At 32.1% G+C, this 21,300-nt stretch overlaps 1 protein-coding gene across 1 annotated transcript in view; it reads right to left on the minus strand.

Moving 5' to 3' along the window:
- LOC114334784 (sodium/potassium-transporting ATPase subunit alpha) overlaps positions 1 to 20,474 on the minus strand; it is a 196,377-nt gene extending 175,903 nt beyond the window's left edge. The window contains exon 1 of the mRNA XM_050652786.1: positions 20,020 to 20,474. Coding sequence (XP_050508743.1) covers positions 20,020 to 20,140 — 121 coding nt within the window. The 5' untranslated portion in view covers positions 20,141 to 20,474. The remainder of the gene's footprint in view (positions 1 to 20,019) is intronic.
- Positions 20,475 to 21,300: the final 826 nt, after the last annotated feature.

Here is a 21,300-nt window from a genome sequence, read left to right on the forward strand (position 1 = left end):
TTTATAAATACAATTCTTTGTTCTTTCTTGTGAAATTTTCGGATACATTACTTTTTTTTCGAAAATCAGTCTAGAGTTAAAAGAAAGAATTTTTAAAAGACCTAATAGTTTGCTTAGAAAATGTTATTTAATTTTTTAAATAAACCTGTATAGCTTTCATTTTCCCTTATTATGTACAGACTGTTAAAGAAAACAAATAACTAATCTGAAATGTTTCAGAAGAGGTTAATAATACAGAAAGGGGCAAAATTATGGAATAAATTCATTTTTTCGAGAATGGGAGATGTTGGAAAAAAATGGAGTGACGTCATCCATCTGAGTGTGATGACGTAATCGATGATTTGTTTAAATAAAATAAGGGTCGTCTGATAGTTCATTTGAAAAGTTATCAATTCTATTTTCAGTAATATAAACATTACCATAATTATATATGCAGGGTGGCCAAAAAATAATTTTTGAAATAAATTAATTCACACAAAAAGAAGAATGTATGTATATTATTGAATTCAAAATACATTTTACTGCGGCCAGAAAACAGAAAAAAATGTTTATTTAATAAATAAACATTGTTTTTGCTTAAATTCAATGCTGAAGCTGCCACCCACCTGCCTCTTGGCAGTTTGTTCATCTAATTTAAGCGAAAAGCAACGTTTATTTACTAAATAAACATGTTTTCTGTTTTCTGGCAGCAGAAAAATGTAAAATGTATTTTGAATTTAATAAATTACATAGGTACATTCTTGTTTTTGTGTGAATTAATTTAATTCAAAAATTATTTTTTGGGCCATCCTGTACAAATGATTATGGTAATGTTTATATTACTGAGTAGATGATTGAATAACCTTTCAAATGAATTATCACATAACCCCTATTCTCATTAACCCTTAACTACAGAGATCCGGTATTTTTTACTCATAACGCATAATTTTTTTGTTTTTTATTAACTTTATAGTTTGACTCTATTTTAAAATGACCGGTAAAAAATACCGGGATCTGTTATTACGTGGTAATAATGGGATGTCTGTAGTTAAGGGTTAAAAAAATATCGATTACGTCATCACGCTCAGATGAATGCCGTTACTAGTATGATATACATGCCAAAAATCATAATTTAAAAATAAAAATCGACCAGTTTCGGGATTTCTCTCCAAAATCTCCCATTCTCGAAAAAATGAATTTATTCCATAAATTTGCCCCTCACTATATAAATGGCTTTGAGAACAGAACAGAACAGCAAATGAGGTTTGCTTAGAATCAAAATGAACCAGATCTACATCATGATAATGTGACGTCACACTAAAATATTATTTTGGTTAACAACATGATTAAAAGTTCATACATATATGACGACACGGGTTTTCTTATTGATCACGTGAATGAGTTCTTAGGAAAAAAATTATAGACAAGGCAAAATAAACAAATGACGTCCGGGTGATGCATGTAAATAATTAGTACATCAGTATAAGAGGCATGTTAAATCTGAATTTTGGCGAATATCTCGAGTATTCTGTGAAGGTTTGTAGTCCCACACACATTTACCGTTTTATAAAAAGTCCGAAACAGAAATAACTTTGGCTGAATTTCTTAATATTCTCAAAAATGTGTAAACTATAAATATATTACATTAATATTTTAGAATATAGTATTTTGCAATACCTTGTGGAGCAGCCTTCATAAATTTTAAAATGATTTAGAGGGAGGATTTATTTTTGATTCATAAAATTAGTAATATGTATATGTATAGTCTGTCTAGACTCTAGACAGTATCCGAAATTTTATATTTTTATGTTTTTGATATTTTTCGTTTTTATAACATTGTAAGATAAACTTAGTGCATAAATTAGGTTAAGCTAATAGGAAAAATTACATCATTGTACCTAACATATATCAAATACATGTAAAGTAGAAGAAGCTAAAGAGATTCTGACGAAAGACCTAGAAGTTATGTGAAATTACCCAGCTCCTCTAAAACCGAACTAACCTGCTTCCAACTGAACAACAATTTGGCGTCAAGATCAAGAACACTTAAATTTCTCTTTGATAATACACGACTTAACCACAATAAACATCCAAAATACCTAGGCGTGAGCCTGGACAAAACGTTAAGCTTTAGAGACCATTTAAGTAGAGTTGCCGAGAAGCTAAAAACCAGAAATAAAATCATTTTAGAAGCCCTGCGGTACAACATAAGGGCTATCGGCATCCACACTCAGGTCTTCATGCTTAGCCCTTGTTTATTCTGTAGCTGAATATTGTGCACCAAAACGGATCAACAGTGCTCACTTTCAAAAGATTGATGTTCAGATAAATAACACCATGATAATGATCGCTGGATTAATCAAATCCACACCAACCCATTGGCTATCAGTACTGAGTGACATTCCATCACCTCACCTTCGCCAACTCAGTTTGTTAACCAAAAAATATAACACGATCCTTAATAAAACGGTGCTGCCGATTTATATAGAAGATGTAATACTGTAGCTTTCTTTCTTTAATTGTAAGTTCAACTTCCTTCTCTTTACCTATTCTTCTCAGTACTTCATTATTCGTAACTTTATCTACCCAGGAAACCCTCATAATTCTTCTATAGGTCCACATTTCAAAGGGGTTAAGTCGTCTCATTGTCTCTAGATTTAACGTCCATGATTCCACTCCATAGTATAGTACACTGTATACGTAACATTTTGTTAGGCGTACTTTAAGACCTAATGTTAAATCTTCGCTACATAGGACTTTTTTCATTTTCATAAAATTAGAACGCGCTTTTTCGATTATGACTTTTACTTCTGCAGTGTAATCATTATGTTCTGTTATAAGTGTTTCTAGGTAAGTGTACTTTTTTACTCTTTCGATCTGCTGGCCCTCTACTATCAAGATTTCGTTAGTATTATCGTTGTTTTTACGAATTTTCATAAACTTTGTCTTTTTGATGTTGAGAGAGAGAGAGAGAAAGAGAGAGAGAGAGAGAGAGAGAGAGAGAGAGAGAGAGAGAGAGAGAGTCCGTGCTCCCTACTACACCTTAATATTTTACTCATGAGTCTTTCCAGGTCTAGTAAACTATCGGCTATTATTATTGTATCATCTGCATATCTGATGTTGTTAACTATGACTCAATTTACTCTTATGCCGACTGTTTCATTTTCCAGACTTTCTCGAATTACCCTTCAGAATAAGCGTTAAATAATAGAGGTGATAGTATGCAGCCTTGTCTTACTCCTCTCTTTATTTCCATTTCTTCAGATGTTTCTTTTTCAATTCTTACTATTGCTCGCTGATTGTAATAGAGGTGTGTTATTAGCCTTAAATCTCTTTTATCTAGGTTTTTATATTTTAGACTCATAATGCAAGGAAAGATAGATGCCAGAAGAAGCATCGGAAGAAGACGCATTTCATGGCTGAAGAACCTGAGAGAATGGTTTGGAGACAGGTCAAAATAACTATTTAGAGCAACTGCCTCAAAAATTAAAATAGCTATGATGATTGCCAACCTCCTGAACAAGAAGAAGAAGAAGATGTAACTAAAAGTCAACTGCGCTCCAGAAAATCTCTCATACAAACCGCAGAATCGGCTGCAGCCACCGGGTTCATCATGATCACCAAATGGACCCATGAAACAATTATACCTTGCATCACAGAGACAACTCCTGGATTTGACCTGCCACGTAAGACCTGGTGCATAGTTTACCGCATCAGAACTCAATAAGGTTGATGTGCATATATGTTTCACAAATGGGGTAAGTTATTATCAACGTCATGCAGCGGCGGCGAGGTCCAATCTATCAAGCATATAAAGGAGGAGTGCCATTAGCGAGCCTACAGGGGTAGTTCCCAAGATTTCCTATTTGCGACTCCTGAGTTGATTAACTACATAAACAATCTCGACGTTTGCCTATAAATTGGTTATAGGTCTGGATCCCGCATAAGAAAAAAAATTGATTAATAGCAAGCTGAAAATTTGTTAATAGTTTAACGGTGTCTAGTCGGACAAACTTTGATATATGGGAACACTGGAACAAGGGAAGTTTTAATGGTGGAACAGGTTAAAAATTTGGAACGTCAGACTACGTATTTTGTCGGACAGAACATCCAATTGATTTGTTGCCCCTTCATTACACTCTCATGCAAAAATCAAACTGGTGTTTATCACCAACTGCGCATTTTAATGAGTGGAATACGAAGAACATGTCAAATTACAGGAATCATGTTGGTTAGTAATAGCAGTCCGATTTTTGCATGATAGTTTAAAGAAAGGGTAACAAATCAATTGGAAGTTCTGTCCGACAAAATACATCTGACGTTTTCGTAGTCTGACGTTCCAAATGTTTAACCCGTTCCACTATTAAAACTTCCCCTGTTCCAGTGTTCCCATATATCAAAGCTTGTCCGACTAGACACCGTTAAGCTATTAACAAATTTTCAGCTTGCTATTAATCAACTTTTTTTATAAAATAATGGGAAAATCCCAATAGTTGGCTGTATACCATAGTTTAAAAAACTCATACAGAAGTAAAAACTTCAAATTTTATTCTGGTATAAAATTGTTTATTAAAACTATCTAAAAAGTCATCCAAATGGATTGCAAAACGTTTTCGTTCTAATTCAGAACATCTTCAGTGCATTCTGCAGAGTAGTTTGAAACTAGCACACTATTTAAAGTGGTAACCCCATAATATATGGTTTACATATTATATATTGATAAAATATGTTGACTACAAGTCGATGTTGTTAGATATAATAGAATACATGCCTAAAGGCAACATCCTTCCCTGCTCGAAAATGCTAGGTACTTTCCAGTTCAATGGGCACAGACCAACTTTTTTTTCTTATGGGATCCAGACCTATTATGGTTAAGTATTTTTATATTGAGTCAATTTTAATTTAACTTGTTTATTATAATCTTCTAAATGTGTCAAAATGAAATACGCTAAATAAATAACAAAAAATAATATAGGGTGATCTATTTAAGCGTTAATACATTTTTAAGTACGCGTTTTGAATCACCTTGTATATTAAATATGATTCTGCCCACAGAATGATAAAGTTTCATTCAAATTGGCAATAATTATTGTACTAAACAAAATATGTATTTGCAATTTTATTATTTATAAATATTGAGGGAGTCAAATCGGATACTGTTTCATAATAAAATAATATGTCACATCTCATAAAACACTTGGTGTAGCGTAATTGTATATTGAGAGAATTCTCAATAGCAGTTCTTATGCATTAGCAGAGCTGCATTATATTTAAAATAAGGAAGTTCTAGTCAACTTTCGATATAACTGGAAGTGATAAGAGGATCTAAAATTTTTAGATTAATTAGGAATATCTAAAACCCCACAGTTTAAATGTTTAGATATTAATTTACAATTGAGTATATGGTTCTTACTTGTGTGTCATCATTTAAAGCATACGAAATATGTCGGAAATTTACTACACGCAACAGTAAGTGACAGAAAGTGTCTACTGCTCCGTTCACGAAATATATTATAAATTTTGTCGTTAGACGTTATCAAATAAACTTAATGTAAATTGTTAGTTTTGCTTTAAAATTTTGGTGCAGAATTACAGCTACATTTGAAGTAGTTTAATAAATTTTTTAACATCATTAGTGATTAATAAATAAACAATTCTTTATTTTATTATAATAATCTAATAAATAATATAAATATCTAATAAATCTTTCACGTTTGCGGAAATTTGAAGAAAACCATTCCTTAACTGTGTGAATGAGGTTAACTTTGTTAATGACAAAATAAAATAAAATATAAAATTAGTAATTAAAACAACTATTTTTGTAATATAAATAACTTCTAAAAATGCTCAAAAACAGGACAAAAAAAGCTGCAAAGAATGTAACAAACTGACAGCCATAAGTAAACAAACCAAAAACGTCACAAATTGTAAAATCTGAAAACGTCCCCAAGCGTTTTTGTAGCTATCTCTTTTCGATGTACTGAGTCTAAAGCGTTACTTTACTTGTTACTTTAACAGATGGTGACTGGTTTGTCTTTAGTTTCATGCGTGGAAGACAATGATGCTAGATAAAAAGTATGTGTTTTATCTCGCCAGATATTAATGACGCACGGATAGAGAACCTTGGAATCAACTGTATGTCAAGTTCCTTAAACTTAGAACTTAGAACTAATTAGAACTTCCAAAGACACCTTGTATAATACATACTCATAGCAGGTGAGCATTCTCTCACGTGTATTTTTTTACGATAAACAAATATGTTTAACAATAATTCTAGTAGATAATCTAATCAAGGCTCATGTTTATCTATAATATTTACGCTTCCTGGTATTATCTGGTAATATCATTGTTGATCTTGTTATTCATTTTAATTTCAGGAAGATATATATGTAGGTGTTATAAATTAATATATAGGAAATGCTTAAATCGTCGATATTGCATTTACAAGTGTTTTGAGCTTTTTTATTCAAGTGTCTCAAAGATAAACACTTGTATGTTGATGTAATTTCTACACAATCGTTTCTTGCTGGTGATTTGTGTCTAGCGATTTTAGTCAATGTTTCTTCTTCTCTTCTAAAAATATTTTCATTTCACTTTTTTCTTCTTTTTCCTCCAAGCATTCTTCTCTAACTCCACATCTCAAATCTGCTGTCCTGATTGATTTCACGATTAAAAGGCATATTGCGAAAACCAGAATTTGTACAATATTGACCTTAGTGTTTTTTGTTGTGTGTGTTTTTAAATAATTTTATCTACTCTATCTCATATTATGTATAAGATTTTAGTTTGTGAAAACTGTCATTAAAGATAGCAGTGTGTGAAGGTTTTAAAGTGTGCTTGAAGTAACAATGTATTTTAAATGGGATTTACTTTTTCGCACTGTTTTTTTTGGCACACTTTCATATAATCAAATATCCTCAACTTTCGTGTTGTCATTGTGATGACATGTGAGCAATAAATTACAACAAAAGTTTTGTGGTTTGAAAGAAGTTAAAATTTTTAAATGTCAAAGTTCTAAAAATTTTAGAATAGAAATGAATTCCAGTGACGAAGAGTTACAGTTTTTTTATTTGTTTATCGTAGATAAAATATTGTATGAAGCTGTGCGTGAAGTACTTTTTGCTAGCTTAAGGCGATGCATAGCACTCGCTCCGCTGTGGCTCGTGCTCTAAACATCGCGTGCGTTCGCAAAAAAGCATACTTCACGAACTGTTTCATAAATAACTATAATGAGATTGGATTCTCCCTATCAGTATCGTCGTCAACGAATTTCATATCCACAGCTTCCATTCTTGTTGGCAAATAAATGAAATCCACGAGGAAAATAAACTTCCTGTAGCTGGCTGTATACCATAAATCACAAAAATACCAAGTTTCTTGTAAAAGGTATATATTAAAATACCCTAAATAAGGGTCACAATACAAAACGTTTTCGGATTAAGGAATCCATCATCAGTGTTTAAAAGCCCTAAAATTAAGTATAACCTAATTAAATGAGATAAAAGTTAAAATTGACAGAGGTTTTCAAGAACAAGAGGCCATACTTACAAATTTTGCATGCCTGAGCCACCAAAATGTATAGGGTAAAAACCCTTTAAATGTAAATAATAAAGATATTTTACATATTTATAAATATGTAAATATATTATATTTATAAATATGTAAAATATCTTTATTATTTACATTTAAAGGGTTTTTACCCTATACATTATAATATATAAATAATATGTAAATATATTATATTTATAAATATGTAAAATATCTTTATTATTTACATTTAAAGGGTTTTTACCCTATACATTTTGGTGGCTCAGGCATGCAAAATTTGTAAGTATGGCCTCTTGTTCTTGAAAACCTCTGTCAATTTTAACTTTTATCTCATTTAATTAGGTTATACTTAATTTTAGGGCTTTTAAACACTGATGATGGATTCCTTAATCCGAAAACGTTTTGTATTGTGACCCTTATTTAGTGTATTTTAATATATACCTTTTACAAGAAACTTGGTGTTTTTTTTAAATAAATGAAAATTGTAACTACTACTTCAAATCCAGCATTGACGTTATCCATTTATTGTACGCAAGAGGGGTACCCCTAGGAATAATTAAAACGATCGATAATATTTACCAGAACAACACAGTAAAAGTAAAAGTAGAAGAGGAACTAACTGACCCAATTGAAGCTGGAGATGGGATAAGACAGTCCTGAGTCCATCCTGAGTCCACTATTATTCAACCTGACCATGGATAAAATAAAAAAACTAAAAAAGGCTACCAAATGAAAAAAAAAACAAAACTTAAAAACAACTTAAAATAATCTGCTATTCAGACGATTCCATACTAATTAACATCTCAAAGTATAATTTACAACGTATGCTGCACCAATTTAATATAACCGCTAGAAAATTTAACATGTTGGTTAGTGCTGCTTTACATTATAAGAATTTATACGTGCGAGGGTGAGAACGCACAACATTGGGACAACATTCCAATGGTGGCTCATGTAGTCATATGGGCTGTTTCACATTATAAGAATTTTGAACGTGCGAGGGTTTTCTCGTGCGATAGTTTTGACGCACTGTCCTTTTCAGACAATAAGAATTGAGTCGCACGAAGATATTTTGCTGTGTTGTTTGGTATATTATATTTATTTACACCAGTCGGAAGGCATGGGGACTGATCCGCAAACTGGGCGAAGCAAGCAGAGCACAACACTTAAACAAATCAACAATTGAGCCAAATAAGATAGCCAATAGAATAATTGAGAACTCTCGAGCTCCATCTGAGAAAACTCATACATCGATGGTAAAAAAAGCTCTTAAACAACTTAAAGCAAATACCCCCACAACATCAGAATACTCACGTGCCTTCTCATTGGATGAAATAAACGAAGCGCTTAACCAAACCAAAACGGGAAAAGCAGCTGGTTTCGATGGAATATATCCTGAGTTTATAGTCCACACTGGTACAAAAACAAGACAATGGCTCAAAGAATTCTTTAGCGACATTGTGACTACAGCTATGCTTCCCCCAGAATTTAAAAGAACAAAAATTATCGCAATCCAGAAGCCTGGCAAGACAACAAGCTGCCTGAAAGTTACCGGCCTATCGCCTTACTCAGTTGCTGTTATAAATTACTAGAACGACTCTTATATAATAGAATATGTAACACCATTGAGGACGCTGTACCAATTGAGCAAGCTGGATTTAGAAAAGGACGAAGCTGTTGTGACCAAGTGCTGTCCTTAACTACATTCATCGAAGCTGGCTTTGAAAGACGTGAAAAATCTGCCATAACATTTATAGACCTTACGGCTGCCTATGACACTGTGTGGAGAGAGGGCCTTATTTATAAGTTGATGAAAATCATACCCTGTCTCAAAACTTGTCAGCTGATAAACAATCTACTAACTAACAGACTGTTTCAGGTATATATAAATGATGCACGAAGTAGCGTTAGAAAACTTAACAACGGCTTACCTCAAGGCTCAGTGCTAGCTCCTTTATTATTTAACCTTTATACGGCGGATATACCTGAAACAAAATCGAGAAAATTCGCTTATGCAGACGACCTGGCCATTGGCTTCCAAGATAATAGTAAGGAAGCTGGAGAACGAGCTCTAAACGAGGACCTAACTACACTTAGTAACTACTTTAAGAACTGGCGCTTACGTCCTAACACAAGCAAAACTGAAACCTGTCTCTTTCACCTGTCGAACCAACTTGCGGGCGATACCCTCAATGTAACTCTAAATGATGCAGCTATCAAACATAACAACAACCCCAAATATCTAGGCATCACACTTGATAGAACACTCACCTTCAAAAGCCATCTTACAAACGCAGCCAATAAACTGAGAACAAGAAATAATATAATAACAAAAATTGCTGGAACAACTTGGGGTGCTTCTGCAGATACTCTTCGGACCTCTGCTCTAGCTTTGGTTTTTTCAGTGGCAGAATATTGTGCACCAGTATGGTTAAATAGTGCACATACAAACAAAATCGATGTCCAACTTAATCAAACCATGAGATTAATCACTGGAACAATAAAATCAACCCCAGTGAGATGGCTGCCTACTTTGAGCAATATTGTCCCACCAGATCTACGTCGTACAGCAGCATTAGTGAGAGAGTATCAGAAAATTGTAGCCAACATACAATTACCAATCCATCAAGACATACCAGACATCTCAAAAGAGCACCAGCGACTGAGGTCTAGAAATCCTCCAATCAGAACTGCCCGAACAATTGGTGATTCCTATGATATACAAAGGCAATGGTCCACAAGATGGATGCCAACAATAGCAGCAGACTATATTCAGATATCCACCCCAACCCAGGGTTTCATCGGATCGGGTCTGCCCCGGCCCACCTGGACGAGGCTTAATCGCATACGTACCGGACATGGTAAATGTGCTGATTCTCTGTTCAAATGGGGTCGTGCAGAAAGTCCACAGTGTGATTGTGGATCGCTTAGACAGACCATAAGTCATTGTGTTTCAGATTGCCTAAATCGGGCCTACCGTGGAAACCTCCAGGACTTTGTGGAATGCTCCCCAGATGCAATTGAATGGCTATGTAAATTGGACATTAATATTTAGATTCATTCATTATGTTTTGGTGTTTGAATAATATATGTGTATATATGTATATATGTGTGTATATATGTATATATGTGTATATATATTATATTTGTGTATTTATCGTACTGAGAAAGTCCATACGCTAAATAAATTTACACTATATTATTATATAGAAATATATAAAGATAGAAACTTGACGAGAAATGCTTGGAATGGTGTATACCGTGCACTTAACAGTGAATTTGACGAATTAGGTGATAAAGAAAAAACACATTTGGTAAGCACAGCAAAATTAATTATATGTTACTGATAAAAACAGTAATTAAAACTGAAAGTATATTATAATAAACTTTATTTTACATAGTTGCAATTAACGTTGAGTATAGAGGGTGTTCCATCAATATGTGTGAATATAAAAATCTATAAATCGTATCTTTTTGCGTTCATAGGATGGGCCCAATGAACTCGGTTTCTCTTATTTCTCTTTCTTCGACAATAAAGTAACCACAACGCTATAATGTGATTTCGCTCCATATAATATAACTATACCTTTTGTTCTACGAAATTATATTTAGTTTTATAGGATAAACTACTCGGAAGACTGGAGTAGGGCGGCCGTCGCGTCATTCGTGAAACTATCTAAAAACAACATTTAAAACGAGGGGAACAACATTTAAAAACGAGTGGATGACGGAGGGTCTTTTAAATTCTGTACATGCAAAACATAGATTGTAATGTTGTTCTGAAGCTATTTCCTTGTGGCATTTTTGTAATAAACTATTCTAAATGGAAAATAAGCCACAATTTAACTAAAAAAATGATTTTATTATCGTTTCGACGCCCAAATCGGATGTCAAAACGTTAATAAAATAATTTTTTAGTTAAATTGTGGCTTATTTTCCATTTAGAATAGTTTATTACATATATTGTATGAGCTTATTAGATGAGCTAATCCAAGATCCCACAAATAACTTAGTAGAACAACGATTATAAAAACAAATTAAGACTTTTAATTAAAAACATAAGAAATAATAACTGACAAAATAGTAATTGCAAATGAATTAAATACACATTACAGTACATTAGGACAAAAGTATGGCCAATAAATACCTATTTGTAATGATACATCGTAATGATACATATCATACATCGTATCATGTACCGACCTCAACCACAAAGTGTAAATAAAACTAATATACCAAACAACACAGCAAAATATCTTCGTGCGACTCAATTCTTATTGTGTGAAAAGGACAAGTGCGTCAAAACTACCGCACGAGAAAACCCTCGCACGTTCAAAATTCTCATAATGTGAAACAGCACATAACATGCATGATTATAACAGCAAATCTACTAAAATGTAAATTAGAGCTGGAGAGTCAGGTAATAGAACAAGTGATCAGAACAAGTCATCAAACCAATAATAACATACGCGGCAGAAACACGACCTGAGACAAAGAGAACAAAAATAATGCTAGAAACAACAGAGATGAAAACTCTTCAAAAAATAGATGGTAAGACACTACTGGGTAGAGATAGAAGTATAGATATACGCCGAAGGTGCTTGGTGGAGAACATCAGGTACTTGATAAGAAACAGAAGAGTAGAATGGAACGACACATAAGCCGAATGACAACAAATAGAGTATAAAGACAAAGACGGCGAGAGACGGTTTCCCAATAGAAAGACGACCAGAAGACAACTTACTGGGCGCAGATTGAAAAAAAAAAGACATTTTGGTGGCTCTATGAAAACGATTATGTTAATGGCGAAGCTGTAACAAATAGAAGAAGAACAAACTGAATAGTATTAAAAAATAATCGTCAGTTTTTTGTTTGACTTTATTTCAAACGAAAGCAAAAAAATAAGAATTTACAAAACAGTCATCAGGCCAATAATGACATATGCGGCAGAAACACAACCTGACCCAGAGAGGACAAAAAGATCTCGAAACAGAGGAGATAAAAACTCATGGAAAAATCGATGATAAGACACTATGGGACAGAACTAGAAATACAGATATACGATGGAGATGCAAGGTGAATAACATTAATAACTGGGTAAGAAACAGAAGAATAGAATGGAATGACCACATAAGCCGAATGATAACAAATAGAGTAGTAAGGACAGCGCGAGACGGTTCCCCAATAGGAAAACGATCAGTGGGTAGACCTCGAAAACGATGGAACAACAAATTACTGGAGGCACATTGAAAAAAATATTATTAAGAAACGCTTTTCTTTAGTTACGAGTGACTAAAATTAAACAATTTATAAAAAAATCAACTAAAAAGCAAAAAATAAAAAAAATTGCAAAAATCTAACACCTTCGTCAAAGAAAAGCGTGGCGCGTCTTCATCGAATAAACGGTTTTTGCACCAGGCTTTTCTTTAAAATGTGTTAGATTTTTTCAATTTTTTTTATTTTTTGCTTTTTAGTTGATTTTTTTATATGTTTAATTTTAGTCACTCGTAACTAAAGAAAAGCGTTTCTTAAAAATATTTTTTCATATTTTTTTATATTTTACTTTTAGTCTTACTCTTTTCAACATTAAAATATATCGTTATGTTTATTAAAATATGTATAAAACATATGATGTACAAACATGAAAAGTAGTCGGAATCGGCAAAAAAGGCTATAGCGGGATAAGATGGTAAAATCTGCACTCGGCTGGATTCTTAGTTGGGATTGGGCAATCGAAAGTACATAATTCAAAAACCCCCTAACCAAATTTTTAGCTCCCTATGTGACCCCAGGTGTCCCCTATCGAAAAAAATGTGTTTTTCGAAAAACATTTTTTTTGAGCGATCTTTTGCTTTAAAAAATGTGAAAAAAATTGTGAGTGTACATTATTATACCCAAAATCACACTGATTTTTTTCAGATTTTTTGGATCAAAATTGACGCCAGAAAAATTTTTTGAATTTTTCAAAAAATTTTTAGGTTATGTAGGTAATTTTTGGCTAGCTCCGACAAAATTTTTTTAGTGTATTTTTTTCCGTTCTTTTGAATTACTAGGATAGTTTTGCCATTTTCTCGCCGGAAATTGCTCAAAATTCGAAAAAAACCCATTTTTTGGTCTCCACCCCTCATATTTTTAGTGTTTACTGAGCGATTTTTTCTTTAAAAAATTTGAAAAAACTTATGAACATACATTGATGCCCAAAAACATACTGTTTTTTTTCAGATTTTTTGGATCAAAATTGAGGTTAGAAAAAATTATTGAATTTCTCAAAAATTTTTAAGGTTATGTAGGTAATTTTTGTCTAGCTCCGACATAATTTTTTTATGTATATTTTTCCGTTCTTTTGAATGGCTGGGATAGTTTTGCCATTTTCTCGCCGGAAATTGCTCAAAATTCGAAAAAACCCATTTTTTGGGTTCCCCTCCTCATATTTTTAGTGTTTACCGAGCGATGTGTTCTTTAAAAAATCTGAAAAAAATTATGAACATACATTGATGCCCAAAAACATACTGGATTTTTTTCAGAATTTTTGGATCAAAATTGAAGCCAGAAAAAATTATTGAATTTTTCAAAAAAATTTTAGGTTATGTAGGTAATTTTTGGATAGCTCGGACATAATTTTTTTAGTGTATTTTTTCCGTTCTTTTGAATGGCTAGGATAGTTTTGCCATTTTCTCTCCGGAAATTGCTCAAAATTCGAAAAAACCATTTTTTGGTCTCCACCCCTCATATTTTTAGTGTTTACTGAGCGATTTTTTCTTTCAAAAATCTGAAAAAACTTATGAACATACATTGATGCCCAAAAACATACTGGTTTTTTTTTCAGATTTTTTGGAGCAAAATTGAAGCCAGAAAAAATTATTGAATTTTTCAAAAAAATTTTAGGGTATGTAGGTAATTTTTGGCTAGCTCCGATATAATTTTTTTAGTGTATTTTTTCCCTTCTTTTGAAGGGCTTGGATAGTTTTGCCATTTTCTAGCCGGAAATTGCTCATAATTCGAAAAAACCCATTTTTTGGTTTTCCCCCCTCATATTTTTAGTGTTTACTGAGCGATATTTTCTTAAAATAATCTGAAAAAAATTATGAACATACATTGTTATGCCCAAAAACATACTGATTTTTTTTTTAGATTTTTTGGATTAAAATTTTACCCAGGGAAATTTTTTGAATTTTTCAAAAAAATCGGTTATGTAAGCCATTTTTGACAGACTTCGAAATAATTTGTGTATTTTTTTTTCGTTCTTTTGAATAACTGGGTTAGATTTGCCATTTTCTCTCCGGGACTTCCTCACAATTCGAAAAGAGCCATTTCTTTGTGTCCCCCTATGTGTGCACATAAACTCAATTGCATGTCAATAAATAACGATTTTTGATGTCAATAAATAACGATTTTTCGTTATTTTGAATAGCGTGATCAGGTTCTTTGAGAAGAGAAGGTAGCCATTTTGAGAAGAGAATATGCATAAAATACGACAAACTCCCTTTGTTGATATTTTTGCTATGTATTTAGTAGACAACCTTAACCCCTTAACTATAGGTACATGGCTACCTTAATTACGTTATGTATAGATCAATTCATAGATATTTCTTCGTCTTAGTTGTGTTTTCCGATTTCTCAATTGAAACTACCATATTAATATTACCTTTTGCGTATTTATTAATTAAGTTAGGTAATTGAAAGTTAATTTTTTGATACGCTAGAGTACCTATTTTAAAAAATATATCAATATTAAAAATATCTAAATATATATATAGACATTATTAATGTTATTAATAAGTAATTATAAGTAATTAATAAGTAATTAATAAGTAATAAGTAATTATTAAAAACGTTTTCACATCATGAAATATGCCATACAGCTATAGGCAAACGTTTATTTTCAACTTATTTTGTTTTATTAATTTTACTTTTCAAAGGTGTAAAGTAAATAAAATTATTCGTTAAAAGTTACATTTTAAATAAGCAAACACGTTTGCACCGTAATCAAGTTATTTCCATAAATGTAGCTTACTAAATAAGTATGTGAATATCTACATATTAATATTTTCAATCAATAATATATATAGATAGAATAATAATACAATAATACTATATACAGTATATTTTTGGGCATCAATGTATGTTCATAATTTTTTTTCAGATTTTTTAAAGAAAAGATCGCTCAGTAAACACTAAAAATATGAGGGGGGGGGGGAGGAACCAAAAAAATGGGTTTTTTCGAATTTTGAGCAATTTCCGGCGAGAAAATGGCAAAACTATAGCAGCCATTCAAAAGAACGGAAAAAAATACACTAAAAAAAATATGTCGGAGCTAGCCAAAAATTACTTACATAACCTAAAAATTTTTTGAAAAATTCAAAATTTTTCAATTTTGATCCAAAAAATCTGAAAAAAAAAACAGTATATTTTTGGGCATCAATGTATGTTCATAATTTTTTTCAGATTTTTTTAAGAAAAGATCGCTCAGTAAACACTAAAAATATGAGGGGGGAACTAAAAAAATGGGTTTTTTCGAATATTGAGCAATTTCCGGCGAGAAAATGGCAAAACTATCCCAGCCATTCAAAAGAACGAAAAAATATACACTAAAAAAAATTATTTCGGAGCTAGCCAAAAATTACCTACATAACCTAAAAATTTTTTGAAAAATTCAAAATTTTTCAATTTTGATCCAAAAAATCTGAAAGAAAAACCAGTATATTTTTGGGCATCAATGTATGTTCATAAGTTTTTTCAGTTTTTTTAAAGAAAAAATCGCTCAGTAAACACTAAAAATATGAGGGGGGGGAACCAAAAAATGGGTTTTTTTCGAATTTTGAGCAATTTCCGGCGAGAAAATGGCAAAACTATCCCAGCCATTCAAAAGAACGGAAAAAAATACACTAAAAAAAATTATGTCGGAGCTCGCCAAAAATTACCTACATAACCTAAAAAATTTTTGAAAAATTCAAAATTTTTCAATTTTGATCCTAAGAATCTGAAAAAAAAACAGTATATTTTTGGGCATCAATGTATGTTCATAATTTTTTTCAGATTTTTTAAAGAAAAGATGGCTCAGTAAACACTAAAAACATGAGGGGGGGAACCAAAAAAATGGGTTTTTTCGAATTTTGAGCAATTTCCGGCGAGAAAATGGCAAAACTATCCCTGCCATTCAAAAGAACGGAAAAATATACACTACAAAAATTTTGTCGGCGCTAGCCAAAAATTACCTACATAACCTAAAATTTTTTTGAAAAATTCAAAAAAATTTTCTGGCGTCAATTTTGATCCAAAAAATCTGAAAAAAATCAGTGTGATTTTGGGTATAATAATGTACACTCACAATTTTTTTCACATTTTTTAAAGCAAAAGATCGCTCAAAAAAAATGTTTTTCCAAAAAACACATTTTTTTCGATAGGGGACACCTGGGGTCACATAGGGAGCTAAAAATTTGGTTAGGGGGTTTTTGAATTATGTACTTTCGATTGCCCAATCCCATCTAAGAATCCAGCCGAGTGCAGATTTTACCATCTTATCCCGCTATAGCCTTTGAAACTTTATTGTTTATTTATGAAGCATAACGTAAACAATTAACGTAAAAAGTGAAATTATGTATAGTTCATATAATTAGCTACAATCTGTAAAAGTTCCAAGTTTCTTCATTATAAAAAACAAGAGAATTTGCATTTTCCGTTAAAATCGATTTTCTATTTAAACAATTAATAAACAAAAAAATCATTTATTGACTATTCGTGTATTGTTCCCGCGAATGCATATGTCTGCAAATATTGAGCCATTTGCATTGAAGAAAATGCAGTCAAATTAACGTCCGAAGATTTGACCCAAACGATTGAACTAAAGAAAAGCATTTAATTAATTAATACGACAAAACCAATTCTAATGTTAATTGTAGCACAAAACGTCTCTCCGGTGGTTTTTCTAAAACTACAATAAAAACACGAATTTTTTGAATTCGTGTTTTGGTTGAAGTTTTGTTTCGTATCGTATTGAAATTTGACACGAATAAGCACCGATTTATAACGAGCGATCCACAATTATTGGGATAAAAGCTAGCCGTGCAAGAAATTACGTATGTCTTGTTTTAATCTGAATTTATATAATTGGTTTATCAATTAATTTTGATTAACATTATAAAACATAAAAATTCAGTCAAGACCTTTACACATATCTTTAATCAAAAATAAAAAGAATTAACAAAATTATTAGTAACAATAATAAATAAAATCAAACAAGATAATGTATAATATATCCACCACCATCTCTACATAACCTAACTTTTCTTGTTAAGTTGGCGTACACTGCAAAGTTGACGTAAACTGGAAAGTATATCTGAATTAAGAATAGACATGCACTGTATAGCTATCTCTGTCGTTCAGGGCCACCTATGGTGACAATAGTTTTGGATCACACGTTATATAAACAAATATATAAGCGTTCAAAATTTGAAATTTTTTGTTTATTTATGAAGCATAACGTAAACAATTAACGTAAAAAGTAAAAATATGTATAGTTCATATCATTAGCTACAATCTGTAAAAGTTTTAAGTTCCTACATTGTAAAAAACAAGAGAATTTAAGCATTTTCCATTAAAATCGTTTTTTTATTTAAACAATTAATAAACATAAAATAAATTTATTGACCATTCGTGTATTGTTCCCGCAAATGCATATGTCTGCAAATTTTCATTCATTTGCATTGAAGAAAAGTCAGTCAAATTAACGTCTAAAGATTTTATGCAAACTATTGAAGTAAAGAAAAGCGTTTAAAAAAGAGACATAATCATGTCTAGTTAACACTTTCGGCGGGCGTAATTTCGGCCGGTAATCCCTTGGCCTACCTGCATAAATCAAGGGGTACCATTTATGACAGGGGTAATTTCGGCCGAGGGCTTGATGTTTACGATGAGATTAAAATATTGGTAATTACACTCCTGGGGTACTCTACACCCGAAAATTAGGTTTTGACGAAGGGTTAGGTCTTCCTCCTTTGAAAATTGTACTGTGTAATATATAATATAATATATTAATTTTTTAAAATTAGCAAAATTTCGTTTCAAAACGAATAAGAAGTAAATAAAACTTAGACACCCTGTTGAGAACTTAAGTTATAGAAATAAGTTGATGTAATAATTTTATTGAAATAAAGAAATATTTTAATATTAAGCATTCTGTTATTTTATTTGATTTGCGGCCGAAAATACCTATGAGATAAGGAAGCAACTTAAAACCTCCGGCCGAATTTACCTACCGGCTTTTAGTACCTGCCCTTTTTCCGGCCGAAATTACATCCGCCCAACACTTTAAAGACCACTTAACATAAAGTCTCTTTTAGAAAAGTCGACTTTTTTGAATCATTATGAAATTATAGTTTTAATAAAAACTATGTTCCTTAAATTCTTTCATTTATACCAACATTATTCACCTGCGTACGTCATGTTAGTCGAATAAGGCGCTATCTGCAATCAAAGTGAAAAAATAAACGTATTGTTTATTTACTTTTGTCTATTTCTGAAATAAATATTGTACTTAAAAAGAAGTTACCCTTCTAGCATAAAAGCGTTGCATCAATTATTGTTAATATAAATATACATAAATATTTATTTTCCTCATTATATGCAATGTTGCATTTTGCTACTTAACACCTTCTTCCACTAGTGTCTTCAATTAGTAAAAGTTTATCTAACGTATTAATTGGAATTTGAACCCCGTTTTTTCCAGTCGTGCGACTATGATTTCAAAGTATTAAAATAAGTAGTATTCACATACTAGGTACAAATTTAAGCATTTTCCATTACAATCGTTTTTGTATTTAAACAATTAATAAACATAAAAAATTTTTTATTGACTATTTGTGTATTGTTCCCGCGAATGCATATGTCTGCAAATTTTCATTCATTTGCATTGAAGAAAAGTCAGTCAAATTAACGGCTAAAGATTTGATGCAAACTATTGAAGTAAAGAAAAGCGTTTAAAAAGGAGACATAATCATGTCTAGTTAACAGTCACTTTAAAGACCACTGAACATAAAGTCTCTTTTGGCAAAGTCGACTTTTTTTAATCATTATGAAATCATAGTTTTAATAAAAACTATTTTCCTTAAATTGTTTCATTTATACCAACATTATTCACCTGCGTACGTCATGTTAGTCGAATAAGGCGCTATCTGCAATCAAAGTGAAAAAACAAACCTATTGTTTATTTACTTTTGTCTATTTCTGAAATAAATATTGTACTTAAAAAGAAGTTACCCTTCCAGCATAAAAGCGGTGCATCAATTATTATTAATATAAAAATACATAAATATTTATTTGCCTCATTATATGCAATGTTGCATTTTGCTACTTAACACCTTCTTCCACTAGTGTCTTCAATTATTAAAAGTTATATCTAAGGTATTAATTGGAATTTGAACCCCGTTTTTTTCAGTCGTGCGACTATGATTTAAAGGTATTAAAATAAGTAGTATTCATACACTAGGTACTTACTTAATTGGATGGTGTGATGGTCTGTAATCACTTCCTTCCTGAAATTTTCCAATCGAGCCAAAGAAATTTCTTTCCTAGAAAGAGACTTCCTCCTCTCCTGTTTTCTTTTGAACAAAGGCATTTTGAACAAACAAACAAAATTTCCACAATAAGTAAATCCAATAAGTTAAAGAAGCCGAGGTCACAAACAATTAGAGAGAAACATTTTAACGTATATACGAAAATCCACTCGAAAAGTGTTAATATGGTACGCGTGAGTTGGAATTTTCAACTAAAAATACATTCGTTATGTATATCTGGAATACTGGAGAGACAAAAAACGATTTTAAACGAACTTCCACTGTAACTGAAACTGTCTGAAGCCGATTTTCAGCAGATTTCAGCGTCGGTCATGTTTAAAAAAAGACTTTTGCCTGAAAACGCTTCGGTTTCCACAGAGCTTCGATTATTTTGCGAAAAGTGACGCGTTCAACTAGTAATGGGGGAGATATCGATGAGAATATAGGATTTTTCCAGTTTCATCGGGTCAAGGGGATGCGTGAAGGTGTATACTGCTTGATATAATTGTATCCAGAAATGATGTAGCCATCATCGAGTTCGGAAATATACAGGAAACGTGGCGGCCACTCCTATGACGAATCATCAGCGGCGATAGACTTAGAAAAATATTGGCAGTCTTAAAGGGATCGCTTTTTTGGCGATCGATCAATTTTTGAAAGATATTGCACGCTCTTTGCACATTCATGATTTATGTATTTTTCAAAAATATTACGTAAAATATTTAAGAAATTAAAGAACTAAAAACTAAGTTTTCAATCTAATAGCACATAAAACAACGTCCAAAAATGTTACGTCCTACCAGATTAAAAACACTGGGAACCTTCTCTGGTAACACCTCCGAGGTTTCTACAATTTGCAAGCCATAACGGATGCTGAGACTAAGGAAGATGAGGGAATTTTACAATTTATAATTATTCACGTCCCATCTGCTCAGCGCGGTAAGTTCCAACGAGAATGGTTCCCTTCGTATAAAACAATTGTTGTAAATATTGACATACTGGAGCGAGATCTCTTCTCTTCGTACTCTAATCAGAGTAAACATGTAAATCAAAAATGAATAACCACTTTCAATTTCGTTGCAACACGGAACCAGTGCCGGCGCTAGGGTATAAGGTGCCCGCCTGCAAAACTGGCACTGGCGCCCCCCCCCCCCCCCGCACACACACACATATACTAGTACAACCCCAGCCTCAGGGATATTATGTGTGTTCTAATGGAACA

The sequence above is a fragment of the Diabrotica virgifera genome, chromosome 6 (assembly GCF_917563875.1).
Source record: "Diabrotica virgifera virgifera chromosome 6, PGI_DIABVI_V3a".
Lineage (NCBI taxonomy): Eukaryota > Metazoa > Arthropoda > Insecta > Coleoptera > Chrysomelidae > Diabrotica > Diabrotica virgifera.